Raw genomic sequence first — 17,505 nt, 5'->3', positions numbered from 1 at the left:
GGGGGGGGGGGGAGTGTTGCTCCAAATTCCATTAATACTGAAGCTTAACCTAGATTTCTCAATCTTCAGCAAGACTGTCTCCTTATATTTGTATTACTGGTAACCGTTTGGCCTGTTGCCAGAATCGGGACTGAAAGTTGCTCTTCCAGGCCATTGTAATTTGGCAAAATAAACATTCTTCCACCCTACTGAAATACAACTTATCCTTTAGAACTAGAGATCTTCCCTAATTTTTATTATTACCCACCACATACAGACAGCTATCCATGTGCAAGACAACTAACAAACATGGAAGTTTAAGCTGCTGCCCTAAGGAGCTTACACTATTTATGATTTAGCTGAAGTCACTGCAGAGCCTTCCAAAAGCAAAGAATGCTTAAATATTCTTTGTGGTAGTCCCTTCCTACAACCAAAAGTGCTGATAGAAATTAAGCACAAAGAAACTTTATTTTTAAGTTTTAAATATTTGTGTGAAATTAGGAGAATCTATGGTACATCTAAGAGTCAAAATTCACATATAAAAGCAGAGTCTTCAGAGTCCACTTGAAATAAAAATGAAACGGAGTATTGTGCTTTAAGTAATTGTTTAAACATTTTAAATTTATATATCTGGATCAGAATTCTTATTTTGATTTAAAAACATGCAATTTAAATTTTGGAATGTGTATAAGAGAGCTGAATTTCACTGAAACAGTGAACTATTTGTTTTGAAGATACTGAAGACCTTAGAAATCCAACTTCTGGTACACAGTGCTACAAATCACATGTAATGAATAGAACTAAACAACTTCTAGATTACTCTCATGTAACTCAGATTAGAATCTGACCAAGAAAAATTCACTCACAAGTTATTTTTTCACCACAAATTTGTAACTATGGTGTAATGAAACAACAACGTGCCCTACCTGGGCATCCACTGTCAATATAAGGCTTAATGAGTTCTCCAAGTTTTGTCTTGTCTGCAACAGCTTCCTTTAGCAGTTGCCCACAGCAAACTAACAGGAAGGAAGAACAAAAAAGACACAAGGTTAAATTTTAAAAAGGAGGCAACAAAGAAAAGAAAAAAAAAAAAAACAGAAGCTGCATACTGGAATAAGGTCACTGAATAAAATAAAAGTTGTAGTTTTTTTGGGGTTTGTTGTTAGGATATTTTTTTTTGTGGCCAAGCAAAGCAAAAAGCAAAGAGACTGAGCAGGGGAGAATACTGAATAAAAAAGAATACATCTGGCAAAAAAAACCATATTAAAAACAGAGAGAGAAAGATATTAATCAAATATGGTTCTGAAATAATAACTCAAGGGATTGCTAGTGGTTTTCACTTTTTATAAAGTTATAATTACTGAATAAAGTTACACCTGCTGATCAGCATCTGAACCACACTGTTGGAGGTGCAGGATAATACGCAGTTCGAGGAAGCGGCTCCCTGGATCATTTAATGATCATGTAAGAATTATATTTGAAAAACTGTGCTAATGCAATATTATCATTGACTTCAAATACACAAAACACCAGGAGATGCGGATTTAAAGTTTTAGACACGAGAGCTGTACATAAAATACTCCTCCTTTGGGCTTGGATAGCACTTTCTGACCAAAGTTACTGAGTCTTACTGCCCCACACGACTTAGGTACAACAGTTCTGACCTTTATGTTACAGAGAGGGAACTAAGGCATGGAGAGGTTACACAACACCACAGCAGGTCCTAGTTGCAACTCACGTTTTGGGAAATACTAGATAACAGTCACTCTGTACATTTTTGCATGACCTTTCAATTAATAATCATAAATCGACTCCCCCTTTTTTGAAATCAAGCACCAACACCTGCAGCTTCACTGAGTTTCATGGGAAAAAAAAGCAAGCCCTTTCCTCAGCTTTATTACTGTTAATCACACTGCTTGGCAAACAAGAGTAAGAATGTTCCACTGGAACACTTCTTGGATAAAGCTGATGAAGTTTAATGTTTAAGTGACAAGGGACAAACAAAAATTTTAACAGTCACTAGTTGTCCTGGAGAAGCAAAATCATATCCACAATAAATGGGGTAAAACCACAACAGAATCTCAGTGCACAGACCTCACTTTAAGACAACTAATATGTATACACTTAAATTCAATCCAATTCATAAAGCTATTTAAACACAGGATTAAATTTTTAAGCCTGTGCTTCAATCCCAATGGCCTAATTAGAAATTAGGGATATGATAAATACTATTAAAATTATGGTCTCTGTCTCTGTTTTAAATTCTTAAAAAACTAAATACTTAATTGGTTTACAATATACTTAAAAATCAACATATGGCTAAAACAGTGGTAATGGTATTTAGTAAAAAGAGCTGCAACTCTCTCACATAGTAGTTACTTCTAAAAAAATGAGAATTTTGACCTAGATGACAACACTATCAAATTTGCAGTTTTAGAAGTAAAGCTTAAAAAAAATCAGAAACATGAGAACAAGTTAATTTTTCTTTAATACATTCAAATGTTTCATTTTTCATTAAGCCAATTACACAATTATTAAAAATACAGCTTTGAATAAATCTATAAATATTTCTTGTAAATATGAAATCATAAACCAGCAATATTACAATAACTGATAGCATAAACATTCTATCAATTTTTTAATGCTTATCAGTATTGTAATATAGATTTTTCAAATAATTTAAGTTTACCTTTTTCAAGCTCACCAGATATCATTTTAGTCATATTCATGTGGTTTTTTTAAACACTAAACCAAAGATTTAAAATACAAAACCACTAAACCTAAAATCCCAAACCAATAGGTAGCAGCACAGGTTCTGTGCCTTTAATGGAACTGCACAAACCTACGATGTAGCCATTGGTTGGAATGATTATATGGAAAGCATATGGCTTTTTCTGAAGGTGGAAGTTTGAAAATGAAAAAATGTATTTCTTTTCTGAGCAGATCTACTAAATTATACTGCTCAGATCATGAAGTTATTCACATGTAAAGCCAAATCCAGGTTCACTGAATTTTGACTTCACCAGGAGTTCAGGGAAGACACAAGCAAACTGGCACATCACTACGGACAACTGGGTTCCACTTATTAAAGAATCTCCCAAAGATAAAGCTCACTGTCTACCTAATTGCCATTTTTTTTTTCATTTGGTATACATTGAAAGAATGTTAATGAAACAAACTTGGATTTTACTTAACAAAGAGGATATGACTAATCAGCAAGTTTTACAGATAACCAGACATTTGTTTAAAACAATTTATGGCTATTCCACTATTAGAAGACATTATAGGACATGGACACGTGTTTCATTGATCCAATCACCAAGCTGCATCTTCATATTATAGAACTTTCCAACATTAGCATGCTAACCATCAACAAGCCTCATATAAAATTTTCTGGGCCTCCTTTACAAAAGAAAGAGAATGTACTTTTAAATAATTACTTCCTTTTCTAATACATTACTTCAGATGCACAGAACCTGAGTCTTCATTAAAGTTCAGAGTAAATGCTGTTTTAAAAGTGCCCCAATTTTGGTCAGAGAGCTGAAACTGCAAAGACATTACTCATGATTCACTGATCCACAGAAGAATTCCAAGCACTACCGGAATCTAACACTTGGAAAAATACTGATGTAATGGGTATAAAAAACGATGACTAAAAAAAAAATGTTAGAGCTGGTTTGTCACAGAATATATGCTCTATTGGTTTATATTTCTTCACTGAAATACTTCTCACTTCCCTCAAAAATTTGACATCCATAGCAATGGACAAACAGAGAAATTTTATGAGCAAGTAAGAAAGACAGACAGCAAAAGATAAATGATCAAGAAGAGAGAAAGAGGGAATTGAGCAAAGTGCATATTTACTGAGAACTTACTGTTGACAACATCGTATTTCTGAGCTATTAGTGCTGCCTGCAGGCTCTTCCCACTGCCTGGGGGTCCACAAAAGAGAATCCGTGGTGTAAAGGGGGCAGCTGATCGGGGCCGTGTTTGGACATAGGTAAGAACTAGAACATGAGAGAAAGGCAAGAAATACAGTTTATAGCTGCTTTTTTTTTTTTTTTTTTTTTAAATATTGATTAACTTCTCCCTTTTTAAAAAAAATGTTGTCATGTTGATTATAATTTATTTTAGCACTGAAATTTCTACATACTCCAACCAAAATCAGGATTCTGACAGAACTGTCAGGTCAGCAACTTACATCGAGAGGCACTTTAGAAATCTTACTATCATTACACTTCTGTACTTTGTTTCATCAGTAGATGTCAAACCATTTTAAAGAGCAGATTCAATTAATAATTGCTCTTTTACCATGTTGTTTTTAGCAGAAGTAATTTTTGCTTGATAGGTACAGTTTTACCGTGCAAATTATAGAGGGATATAATTACATTAATATTTTCTGCAGTTTCTGAACAAATATTTAAGAGTAAAAACTCAGGATGTTAAATTAATATGACATTTACCCAGCTGTGTGTGTGATTAACAGACTCCTAATTACAATATTACAGACTTGTAGCATAGGATGTCATGACACAATACAGCATTGACAACATATAACTGAGCATGATTTTATTTTGTCCATCTTTTTGCATAATGTGTAAAGGACATTTGTGCTTCTCTGTCTGATTCTGCTCTGTTTCGTGGGCATCATTCTTTTACATTTTGTATTGTGCAGGAAATACAACATTCGGGTCAATCTACAGATGCTAAGAGCTTTGGAAAGACCACAGGACATGTGAAGCATCATCAGCCTTGCTGTATTAGAGAGATCTGAACTGTTTTCCAATCTCAAAAGAGAACTGTATAGATCACCAAGAAGCTAAAAGAAGATATGGCTTGCCAGCGAGGGCAAATTAGGATTGTATTTGGACACAGCAAAACACTCCCTGTGTCCCCTTCATGGCTAGCAATACTAGTGAAGAGAGCAGCTCAGGCTTCAGCACAAGCTGGGCAAGTTTTCCAGGGATCACAGATTCAAATGCCAAGGCTGAACTTCATGCCACCGTCCCCTGACTGCCATGGTTAGGCACGACTAAAGCAGAGTAGGCACACCTACACAGGCTTCCATTTCCTCTGTAATTGCAATGGATACAGTTAAGTGTTAGCCTGGACATCTTCAGTTCCAATCAAAGACTCTCTAAACTAAAGAATCCTTGTTAATCTAACGAATAGGACTGGCTTAGACATTAATGTTTATATGAATCCTAAAGCCATTAATGTTTATATTAATCCTAAAGCCATATTAAAAAGAAACAAACACTAAAGGAATGATGGAAAACATCATAAGGATCGGTATTTTAACTACAATTGTTAACATATTGCTGTATACTAAATAACATGCCAACTAAATAATTTTTCTGAGGACCCTCTGCTAGGCACTTTGGTATCATAAATTTTTTTCATAATAGAGAACCATCTCCAGCAAACTCCAGCTCTGCTATTTCTGGATAGTGGACTTAAAGTATTGAGAAACTAACTCAAACTGCAACTCAAACTCACATACATCTCTTTCTCCAGTGCCATAAGCTGCACTGGGATACTGCACTGTACAACTGAATTTGGTGTCACATAACCTAACATATGTTTGCAGTAATTGCATTAAAGTTTAAGAGTTTACAAAATTTTGTAACTGCATGAAACAACCCATAATAATACTAACATTGATGAGCAATTTCCTCTTTCTTTTTTTAACTCTATCTGTAGCAATAAAAATACTTAATAAAAACCCTGGGAAATCATAACAGAAAATAGTGTTTGCTGCATAACTTCCTAAAACCCAAATATCAGCTACCCAAGGAGTGCTCTAGCTATTCTGAACATTTTCCATAACCCAGTGTATTGAAAAGCACAAACATTACAGGCAAAGCACCCTGCTTACAAATGATGCTTAATTTGCAGTAAATAACCAAGTTAATTAGGAGTAATGATCCCCTAGACAGTCTCCACATCTAATTATTCTTTTAAAAAAAAAAATCTGGCTGCTTGATGCACTGCAGAAAAAAGATCTAGAGAGGATTTTTTTCATTCCAGTTTTCAATTTATCTCACTACATTATTAATTAATAATAATTAATATTCAGGCACTCACATTTTTATTTACAATTCAAGGCATGAATTCTTTATGAATGATGATATGAACTTTTAAATTTAATTAAGTAATTTAGAGGTAATTAATGTGTAAATTCAGAATATAAACTTCCTACTTGTTTATCTTAAAAGTGCAGCACTTGTTATTAAAAAAAGACCTTTTTGAGATGCAGAATTACTGGGATATAACAGATCATCTACAGACTGACAGCTACAAAGTACATTATCAATTGGTCTTTCTGGCAGTTTCCTTATTCTCTTCTTGAAGAATCAACATTAAAAGTCAGATTGCATTAGAGTCAAGCAAAGGCAAACAAGAATTGTTGAACAGGAAAGCTACCAGCACAAACAGGTTTTAAATAATGAAATGTTACTGGCTTTGAGCTACTCCTACTTCTTGTTATCAGACTTGTGGAAGGTACTAGTCCTTTGGGAGATTAACAATTGAGCCACAATGCAGCCGTTTAGAAGAGATTCTCACCAGAAGTAACTGCGACATTTGCTCTACTGAGCCAGCTGCTCCCTGGCAGGACTGTGGAACTAAGACTTTCCAGTTAGTCCTGTAAAGTGATTACCAGGAACAACCCAAACACTGTACTAGAGAGAACACAACTCAGCTGGGAGCCATCTGTGTTGACTAATCCTAATCCTACAGACTGTCTCTAACAGCTAGGAGCTATCTTCCAAATAGGAGTTTGTCAACTGTCAGGTTTGCCATAAAGGTACATATTTACCCTGGGAGAGCACATCCATGGAAGGCTGGTCTGCATTGATTGATTTCAAAACTTTTTGGTAGATCCGGAAGACTGCAAGGAAGTTTCTGTGATATTCCATCAGTTTCTTTGCTGTCTCCCGTTCAGACAGATCTTCTGGTTTCACCAAACGTTGCTGTACAAGCAGATCACTCGGCCAGTCAAAGGTCGTATGGTACACCTCTAGAAGTTAAGACACTGATTAGGAACTATCAGGATGATTTAATAGGTCTTGCTCAGCTCCAAAATGTTTCTTAAACAAAATCAAGGTCTTTGTTTAAGCTTTATGCTGTGGCACAAGCAATAACCTGTGCATTTCCCTCCCTGCTTGTACTGACAGCTGACCATTACTCTGCAGATGCACAGATAGGAAGAGGCCAAGGTAACTGCCCACCCATGTAGCCAAGACAGAACGATGAGTAAGAAGCAGGAACTGGGGACAGCTCTCTAAATTCTTCAGCTGAACCTTAAGCAAAATCTCCTTTACAGCAAATAAAAGCCATTTCTTTAGTTAAGAACGTGCCTCCTAACTCCACTCCTAAAACATCCAATGTGAGTTTTTTATTGAGCAGTCAGGATTTTATTTTGTGGAATGAATGGAAGATACCTAAAAGCATACCTGCACCTCAAAAAAACTTCCAGGATCCAGCAAAGATACACAGAAAAATGTAAGCTCATATGGAAAAATTTAACCTTCAAATATTCTGTACTGTGATAGTCTACTGTTTGCAGGCTCAGTACTGAGCTTTACATTTTCTCCTATTTTATTGGCACAGAAAACATCACAATGACAACAATTAATTTTTCCAAATACTTTAAATTTATAATTTTTAATTCCTACTAGTTCTTAAAGGGATACCATTTAAATTTACAAAGTTTCTGAGACCAAGCAAGACTCCAGTTTCTAGTGGAGATCAGGAATAAACACATACTGCACCTTCTGTGAAGGGATCAAGCCTTTTCCCACTGTTCCTCTCAATCAGCACAGTGTCTGGAGCATAAAGCACAACTAGGTACAAAAAAAAAGAAAAAAGTAAAAAAAAAAGAGTAAAAAGTGTAGCTGTTGTTAGTTACTTCCTTTATTTTCTGTAACTGTTTAGAGGTATCCTGGTATTAAAGATGGATTAATGTGTTTTAAGCACATTTGCCTCATTCTCCTTTTCCAGTATTCTGCCTGCAAATACTTTACTTCACTTTTAATCAGAATTTTGCTCCACCTCCTAAGCACTATAGTAGGATAAAATATACATTAATCTTAGTCCAGTACCCATGAGCTGTCCCTGCCAGCCATACCAGTTAACAAGGTTCTCCCTCACTTATCTGGAGCCTAGGACAGAAGCACCCACAGATCACTCAAGACTAATTCTCTTTTATACCACAAACAATTACTTTTCACCCAGATACTTTGGTAGCAAGGCCAGGGAAACTTAATTTTTGATAACCTCACAGAAAAGCATTCAATCTTGATTAGAAAGCATCAAAAGGTGAAGAATCTGTCACTTCCCTAGGTTGCTTTTGGCTAATCATCCTCACAGTTAAACTGTAATTCAATTACTATTTTCAGTGCATTTGATTACAGGTTTCAAACAACTTCTTCTTATGACTTCCTTCTCTGTATCAAATAGCTCTTTCAGATGCTTTTTTCCCTATTAAGGTACTCACACACCGTAAATCTCATCTCCTCTTAGTCTTCTTTTTGATTAACTAGACAGACTGAGCTTTAAGATTCTCATTCTGGTCTTGGCAGCACAGATATAATTGTGAGCAAAACTCAACTTCAGATGTTATTAGCTATATTAAAAATACATGCAAGTACTAGACATTAAACAGTTTTGCCTAACTCTATTGCAGTGATTCTGAATTCTTCATTAACAGTCGAATCTCATCCAAATCAAATCCAAAGTGACAATTCATCAAGTTCTCTAACATTCTGCTCACTACTCGCTGGCAAGCTCTACATTTATCATTTTACAGTGTATTCCACACAATCATAATCATTTCTTACATTCTAAGCAGGTCTTCTAGCTACATTAATTTGAGACAAATGGCTTCTAGATGGCAAGGGCACTTTTCAAGGTCCTTTCTATCAGCACTTTGACAGTAAACAAATATTTCTCTCAAATGAAGTCAGAATCCACCCATACTCTGAAAGGTCAAGCTTAAAATCATGATGTTTCCACTTCACTTGGTGGAGTAAAGTTTGCATTCTCTAATTCAACAGAAGGTTGAATTTGTATTTAGTACATGAGGAGTTGTTTTGGTCTGAGGATAAAGGCTGATTCCTAAAAATGGAAGTCTGAGAAAACTTAGACCCACCCCTAGAACAGAAGCAAAGCTACATATAGCGGCTCAGAGACACTTGCTGGAGTGGTCTTGAATTTACAGGACTCTAATGTGTAAGAAGAAAAAGGTTCATGTGTGAAAGGCAGGGTTCAGAGTCTCCCAGGTTACCCTGAGTTTTTGAGTGAATCTGAACCATCATGAAACATTCTGCTGTTGGGTGACCCTGGCGTCTTCAGTACTGGCACTGAATTTATTGCAGATTTGGGGGGAGAAACACTTCTACTCTCTCCCACTGGATGCAATCACATATAAAACTTGTTCTGCTTACCAACATGCCTAGGAATGATGCCAAATGATTGCAGCATCCATGCCTGCTCCTGATTTTCAGGGAGGCCTTCCAAAATCCATCCCTATTGAACAAAACCATGAAAGACTTATTGATCCAGGAAGAGAAAAAAACAAAAATTAGCGCTAAATATCAGTGCTATTTACACAAAAAATACCTTGTTCTGATCCCACAACAGCACAGCATTTGTTATGGATGCTTGTGGGAGAAGAAAGCAAACATGGAGCACTGATATTTTTGTGAAATGCCATGCATTAACACCACTGCCACAGAGCAAAGGGAACGTATGTATTGTAGTAATGAATTTTTTTCATGTTTCAATCTTAGAAAAAAGAATAAACTTCTATCTTCAATAAAAACAACCCAAAACAATTTCTACAGTTTTGAAATATTCAAAAGGATACCAGCCCACACTGTGTATAAAAAAAGAGGCTAAACAAATCTAAAGACAGATTTAATGCCAGGAACACTGAGGAAAATATGCATGCTTTCATTATTTTCTTAAATTATACAGGAAAACTCACAGTAATGGAACCAGTGTTCCCAAAGCTAATGAAGCAACAGAGCAAAAGAAAGAAAAAAGAAAAAAGAGCCTTTTGCTCCCTTAAGTCCTTGTTATAGCCAGCTAAGTGTTGGATTGAGCATCTTTAAAAAAACATTTACAGATCTGTGAAATACCATAGGAGAGCTGCAGCCTCACTCAATTTCTGTGTGATGCAGTATTTGAAATCTAATCCACTTCCCAGTCTCAAGTCTGAATCTTCTGAACTTGCTCTAATTTATCTGTTAGTTGCTTAACCACACGTCTTTGTCACTATACCCTATACCTCAAAATATCTTTGTGATACTGCAATAAACCTGGAAACCATCTTTGTACTGAAATAAAGAAGATATTTTCATATTGCATTAGCTAGTAATCATTATTATCTGCCCCATAAATTTGGAGTTCTGTCACTATGGGGTCCAAAGGTTTTAGAAGTATATCAGGGAAGCATATCTCCATGACTTCTGTAGGTGGAAACTGGGACAATCCAATTATACAAGAAAATAGACTATTTCAAATTCCTTAATTAGCCTGATTTCAGGAACATGTCATCCTGCTGATATCTGTAGAAAAAAAGAGACTCAAGTAACTGCAAGCCATTTTTGCCACTCCCAGTGTTCGCTGTATCAAATTAGAATGAGCCACTGTCTAAGGTCACGCAGGTGCTGAGAAATCAATTTACCCCTTGGGACTTGCAGGAGGTAAGGCTGCACAATATTTCAGTGGTATGCTAGGAACTTCAGTACTAGTTCTGAATATATTGTCCCTGGACAACATATACATAGGCCCAGATCCGCTTCTAGGGAGAAATGGCATCAGAGGTCTGAAGCCAAGAAATCTACGCCACTTTACACAGACTACAAATCTGACTCATATTCTCCAAGTGCAACACTTTGGGAAACTAAAGCAAAACAAATGGAAAAAAAAAAAACCCCACCCCACAAAACCATTGCTTTGGATGTCACCACAGCTTATTGCTCAAAAATCACATATTGAGCAACCAGCAGTAAACACAATATGGTATTTTAACAGCGTATAGCAAACTTTAAGGGGTTTATATACAAATTTCAAAGGTCCTTAAAAGAGGCAATAGGCAATTTTGTAGCTAAAAGTTTTTGCAATGTAAGAAAACATAGCTCAATAAATAGCTTCCTGCAACAAACACGTTTTAAGGCATTAAACAAATGCAAAATAAACACACACTACAAAAATAGTTAGCATTTTGGATCTTACTTCCAAAGGTCTCTGAGTTCCAGGGTATCAGTCAGTCCCTAATTAGAATACATTATCCATCTACTTGACACTTCAGTGAAATGTCTATTCCACCACAGAGCTGCAGCTTTGTTCAGAACAGGTTTATTGATATTCTGCTGCATTCCCTCTCCATACCCCCAGTGGCTTGGTTCTGTTTTATCACACATCAAAAAGGCCGTATGCTCAGGGCACCCCATGCACAGCTCAGAGCTGGAGGTCTGAACAGCTGCAAGTAGTATGGTATCACAGGAGGGACAAGCTCCAAGCAGATGTCACAGATAAAAAAAAAAAAAAAAAAAAAAAAAAAAAAAAAAAAGGGAGTGTGGCTTGGGAACGAAGCAAGAGGAAGCAAGACACAGCAGAGCAAGACCTGACTTAAAATATGCCTATCATGCTTTATGCAAACACTGGTCTTTTTTGCCCTCCTGACTATCATTAAAGTGTAATTAGTAACTTCACATGGTAAATTTGTTTCTTTAAGAAGCCATCTATTTTTTGTTCTTGATAGCGGTAACCTTACATCCGTGCATGGATTGCACCTTATCAAGTTTGGAACAAAGGCTAAAAGTGAGTAATTCCACGGTGCCTTTACTCTGTGGTCACTGTTCCCTCTCTTTCAGCTGGGAACCTCAATCCTTTCCCACATGAAGACTGCTGTAAATACAGCATTCTGCTGTTGCCTTAATGCCAGGTGAAGTGCTCCTTGGAGACCTGTGCCATGCTGAAAAGCAGCAACAAGGAAGTACTTTCAAAGCCATCACTTTCCAGATTTAAGGAATCTGGAGAAAAGGAAATGCTCAAGGTCATTCATTCCCAAATGTAAATCTCATTCCTTTGCTGGCACTACTCTCAGATATAATACCAAGTCTACATATTTTCACACTTTCCATCCCAATAATAATGACTTGGGTATTCCAGTTCTCTCTTGTCACTTAACCCATACATCCTCAATTTATTTTTTTTTTAATTACAAAATCCAAAATTGGCACTGCCTTATAATAACGAAAAGGAATAGCATAAAGAAATTATGCTGAATTACACTGCACATCTGAACAATCTCAGTCACAAACATAAAGATCAAAGGTCATGAATGCTGCTGCCTTTGGGAAAACAAGTCATCACCACAGTTTTTCCACATATTCATTCAGTATTTTTGAGAAAGTATTTCATGCCTTTCTCTCCCATCTGAAGGGAACAGACAATAATGCAAAAAAAAAAATAATATGAGTAATAGCTTTGCGAGTATGGATCTAAAATTTCTGAGATTTTCAGAAAACAGCTGAATGAGGAGTGCTGTAGAAATATTGCCAACTCAACTCCTGCAGTCCATCAACATTAGCAGTATGGATGACAGAAGAAGCTCAGACTTTACCAAATGTCCCATTAGAAAGAAACTCCCCACATTATTTTGTAGGTTAGGCTGCAAAGCTATTAAGAAAAAAAAGAAAAGCCACATTCTTCTTGGAAGACAAAAAAGATGAATAGGCAGATTCTCTCCCCAGATAAATCTATGTAACATCACTCTCCTTGCATGGGGTTTGACAGAGACAACACAATGATCGTTATTTGCGAGGGTACACCCAAAAAGAACCAGTAGCCATTGCTCTCTTTGCCTTCCCTTTCAAGGTTAGCCACTACCCTTCTGAACTGTTTAATACCAATCAAAAGTAATTCTGCCACTCATTGTGTGAATCACTGGACTAAGCTTAGTTTCTAAATGGTCCTAAGACATCAGTAAGGCTGCTCAGCTCGCCCTCTCACAACTCCATGGCATAGCAATCTCTTCACTAGCCTCCTCCAGTTCTATAAATTCCCCCCACACCAGCAGCCAGAGGTGCCGTAGCCAACATGTACTAACCCTGTAAGATGAAAAGTCTTCATATCAGCTTCACAAGTCCCAGGTTCTAACATAATGCTTGCAATAAGTTTTCTGCGTATGCTGGAAGACCTACCCGTCTGATCCCTTGCAGTCCTAACTACATTTGTATTAAAGAACACATAACAGAGTCTCAGCAGAGCTGTTGATCAATAAAAATGTTCTCCTTAGAGAATGCCTGTGACATCTATAAACCTGAGAGTGTCAAAACAATGGCACAAAAAATTCTGTATTCCTACTGTCACTGGGATGAAAGCTGTACAATTAATGCCAAGCCAATGACACCACAAGGAGAAATAAAACAAACAGCTGGTGGTACTCTGGTCCAACATACTGCTCCTAATCTATTAACATTTTCAGTAAAAAAAAAAAAAAAAAAGCTGACTCATGTTTTGAAAGAAATGGCATAAATCTGTTCAATGATGTAAAAAATCCACAGTATTAATTCTATGCCCAATCACACAGGGAAAATATTGCAATTAAAATGCATAGATCTGCTTTCAAATTGAAAAGATGTATACACTGTGAGGAAGTTTTACTGACCACAAATTAGTATCTATTAATTAAAAGATTTTTGATAACCATCAGAACTTTGAAAAGTCAGTTATGTGTTTTTCCTAAAAATAGCTGAAAACTTAACTAGACCAGTAACACCCACTCCATCCTTGCTGAATGTCAGGGAAGGTTTATAAAGGGTTTGTTTTCCCCCCCAGCTCTCTATCATATCCAGCACCGACTCAATGTTGCTGGTGATAACAACAGGAACATACAATGCAGGCAGGACACTGCAGCTGTTGACATTTTAACCACCTTGTCACCTTACTCAGAGTTTACATGACCTAATACTTAAAATAACAGTCATTGAGAGATCCTTCCCTCACCATTAAAAGGAGAGCTGGAATCATGCCAACACTTACAGAAAGCATGGGGCAAAAAAAAGCATCGTGTGGATGAAGCCTTTGGAGAGCAATGGATTTTGCTTATATGCTGATGGTTAGTAAAACTCACTGTAACAGTATCACAATAAACACTGGAAAAATTAGCTGTTGAAAACACGCCTTCTTTTAATCAGGCAAAGAGACTTATGTGGAAAAACAAGACTGTTGGATAGGTTTTAGAGCTAGTCTTATAAAAAGCCCTAAACTGAAGAGTTACTCACCTACATGCTAGTTTACAGCAACTGCTGCCATCCAACAGCTCTCCTCCAGAGATTATCAGAGGACAGATTGCCCCAAGATTACTACCTTTGAGATATCATGTGAGAAAATATTTAACCAAAGCTACTGAAAATACCAGGGGTACCCTGGCACCTCCCCTATCCTACCTGCTAACTCCAAGTAGCACAACCAGAGAAGCTGTTAGTATTGAGCTGAGGGAGCCTGTGTTTGGGGTCTGAAACCAGCCTAAAGCCTGGCAGTTAGCAGTCTGAAGAGCGGGTTCTCTCTTGGGTTTAGCATCTTTCTAACTTATTTTCATTTCTACAGGTTTAAAGATATTTTAAACATACTCACTAGAGGAGAAGTTTGACTTGAGATAGATGTTCCACATCTTGCCACTAAGACAAGGTAGTAAATCATAGAATCAGCTGACTTGCTGTATATCCATGATATCTCATTGCACTGCTTACATAAAAAATCTTGACATACATAGTCTTTTTTTGCTGCTCGTTTGCTAGTATATCCAGAGCTGACAATATTGATTTCTCAGGTGTTCTTCAGCTACACTCTTTAATTCAAAATGCCACAAAAATGAGCAAGATGGCACACCACATCCCTGTTTTTAAACAGGTTCTCCTGCCAATTGAAAGGCCTAAGTCCTGTGTGAATTTAGTACAGATAAACAAATACATTAAATACTACCAGATATTTGATCTGGAGTGCTAAATAACTATTGTGACTCAAAATAAAATAAAATAGCTCACCTAAAAAGACCTGCAAGAGAAACCACATGGAACCATAAAATTCAAGCACAGTGAGTAACAATGCAAAAGTTTAATTCTACTTTGTAAATTCAAACTTAATAGACGGAGTAAGGTATACGGTATTTTGTAGAGAAAAATGTATAACCTTTAGGTTTTCTACAAATCTTTTTATTCCTTTCATTCTAAGGATCCAAAAATCATTGTTTCAGTCTCCCAGATGATGAAGCATGGAGCAAGAAACACAGGATCCTAAACCACACAAAAAATGGTCCATTTGGAAAAGGACGGGGTTGTGTTCTTAAACATAATGAACTGGAAAATTCTTCCAATTCTTCCACATTCACCCCAGTCCTCGATCATGTGTAGGAAGGGAACTCAAAGAGAAACAACAGCTAGGTTTAGGAAGAAAATAAGAATTGGAACTCACAGCACTGTGAATTTTGCCTAAAACATGTGTCTCATCTGCATGGTGAAGTAGATTTTATTAGTTCACAGTAAGCGGAAAGAAGGCAGGAGGGGGCATCGGGAAAATCCACACTTTGCAGTTTAGAGTTGCCAGTGTATTTTAAAATCCAAGCATCTTGGCAATTCCCCATGTAAGCAAATACTGGTGTACTTTAAAAGTGCAGGGTTCAATTCATCACTATGTTACTCCAAAGTTGCAGGAATTCAACCCCATGAATGTCAATGGGGTTTATATCCGGGATAAATCTAGAATAATTTAGAGATGAGCTAGGTTTCTGAATTTCCCTTCATAAAAACAATTGCTCACATTTCTTTGGAGGAGGAGGAGTCCTATACTGTCATTTGTAAATATGTATGGGAGCCAAAGCTAAAGTTTTGTTACAGTCTCTTGCTAACCCTGGATTTACCTAAAAATGCAACAAAATGTTCAAACATCAGCCACAATCTTATTTTTACTCCTTCAGAGCTTTCTCTACTGACAGAAAAAGGAGGAGTTTATAGCAAGACACTCCTCAATGCAAATAAGGGCACTGTCACTCACTCTTCTATGACCTGGCAAAAGAACAAGATTAAGCTGGGCAAGGAAAGGTTTGGTTTAGTTTAATGACTTTTCTCAGTAACATTAAACACCAGCAGGTAGTATTCCAAATTAAATTCTCATGCAACCGGTGGATTAGGTAATGGGGTAGGTGAAAGTTTGGCTATTGCTAGTACTAAGCTACTGCTCAGAGACCAGCATACTACCGATTTTGCTATAGGTATATGCTCACAACAGAAATATGACAAAGAAATGTCCTCTATCAAAGCTCTCAGGCAGGAGTAATTTCAAAGATTACATCTCCAGCTATTCATTACCGTCCTGACCAAGTGATTCTTTCCACAGTTCATACACTGTATTTGACCATCTGATCTTAGCTTACAAAGGCAGGTGCACTGAAAGCCACTTCCATCAGTGGCTTTAGCTAAGGTAGTTGACTTTGCACATAAGCACATGAAGGCTTCTTTGGCAATCTGAGTTCTAAAAGCCAAAACCTTCAATCAGGGGCAAAATTTTTTTTCAATTCTTCTTGCTAGTTTTGTTGATGTTTCTCTACAGACACCTCTGTAGTGAATTACCATCTTAAAAACTGCAAGGCAATGGACCAGCCCCCAAGATGATTTAATTTTACATGGAGGAAGGATCCAGTGTGCAGATCATTGCCGACTACACCAAAAATCATGGAGAAAGAGAAATAAGTACGAGATATAAGGTTTTCAGCATTTCTGGTTTCATTCAGTGCCTAATGTTGAGAAGCTTTAGGAAGCAATTTTCACACTTCAATGAAATATTACCAGCCCTGCTTTATTCAACCAACAAGGTAGATAATGATGATGTTGAGAAGCAACAGATTTTATTAAAACTATGAGCCTTGCAATCTCTCTGTGAGGTCAGGAAGTACTAGTTATCCCCTGACCCAGAGGTGTGGGTGTGACAGAGTGCCTGCTCCGAAATCACATACTCTTCATCTGAAAAAAGCTAGTTAGTCCTTCATGAACGTTAACACCTACTTTGGACTGGACTTCTTCCTCTCAAGAACTGCATCAAGTAATGTCTAGTGTGTATTTTAGCACTGTTTAGAAACAGGGTTTTATCTATTAGATTATGTCTCTTACAAATAATCCCTTATAATGGGCTAATAAGGGACTCAATAAACCGTAACAACATCTGAGATTTTAAAGGAAACACATAAAAGAGATTTTGCTTTCCTTGAGTTCAGACCTAAATTTCAACCAATATTAATCTACTTAAGTTCTCTTTTGGTTCTGTGTTAAAAGTGTCTACTTATGTTAAGGCTAAACACACAGGGGGGAAAAAAAAAAAAGTAGCCACACATCTGTGAATACAGCCAAACCTCTTCAGTTGCCTATTTGTGTAAACTAACAGTGAACATATTAATTATTACCTAGAAGGGAACATATTCAAATGCACTTTTTCCTAACACAGGAAGAAAAAAAAAGA

General features: G+C 36.8%; 1 protein-coding gene across 1 annotated transcript in view; it reads right to left on the bottom strand.

Moving 5' to 3' along the window:
* The window catches only part of AK8 (adenylate kinase 8), a 71,515-nt gene that overhangs the window by 42,937 nt on the left and 11,073 nt on the right, over positions 1 to 17,505 (bottom strand). The window contains exons 5-9 of the mRNA XM_026860780.1: positions 9,429 to 9,510; positions 7,755 to 7,826; positions 6,800 to 7,000; positions 3,855 to 3,986; positions 906 to 995 (exon numbers count right to left, since the gene is read on the bottom strand). Of these exons, the coding sequence (XP_026716581.1) occupies positions 906 to 995; positions 3,855 to 3,986; positions 6,800 to 7,000; positions 7,755 to 7,826; positions 9,429 to 9,510 (577 nt within the window). The remainder of the gene's footprint in view (positions 1 to 905; positions 996 to 3,854; positions 3,987 to 6,799; positions 7,001 to 7,754; positions 7,827 to 9,428; positions 9,511 to 17,505) is intronic.

Source organism: Athene cunicularia, assembly GCF_003259725.1.
Source record: "Athene cunicularia isolate RWA chromosome 17 unlocalized genomic scaffold, athCun1 chr17_part1, whole genome shotgun sequence".
Lineage (NCBI taxonomy): Eukaryota > Metazoa > Chordata > Aves > Strigiformes > Strigidae > Athene > Athene cunicularia.
This window is presented reverse-complemented; position numbering and strand designations above follow the sequence as displayed.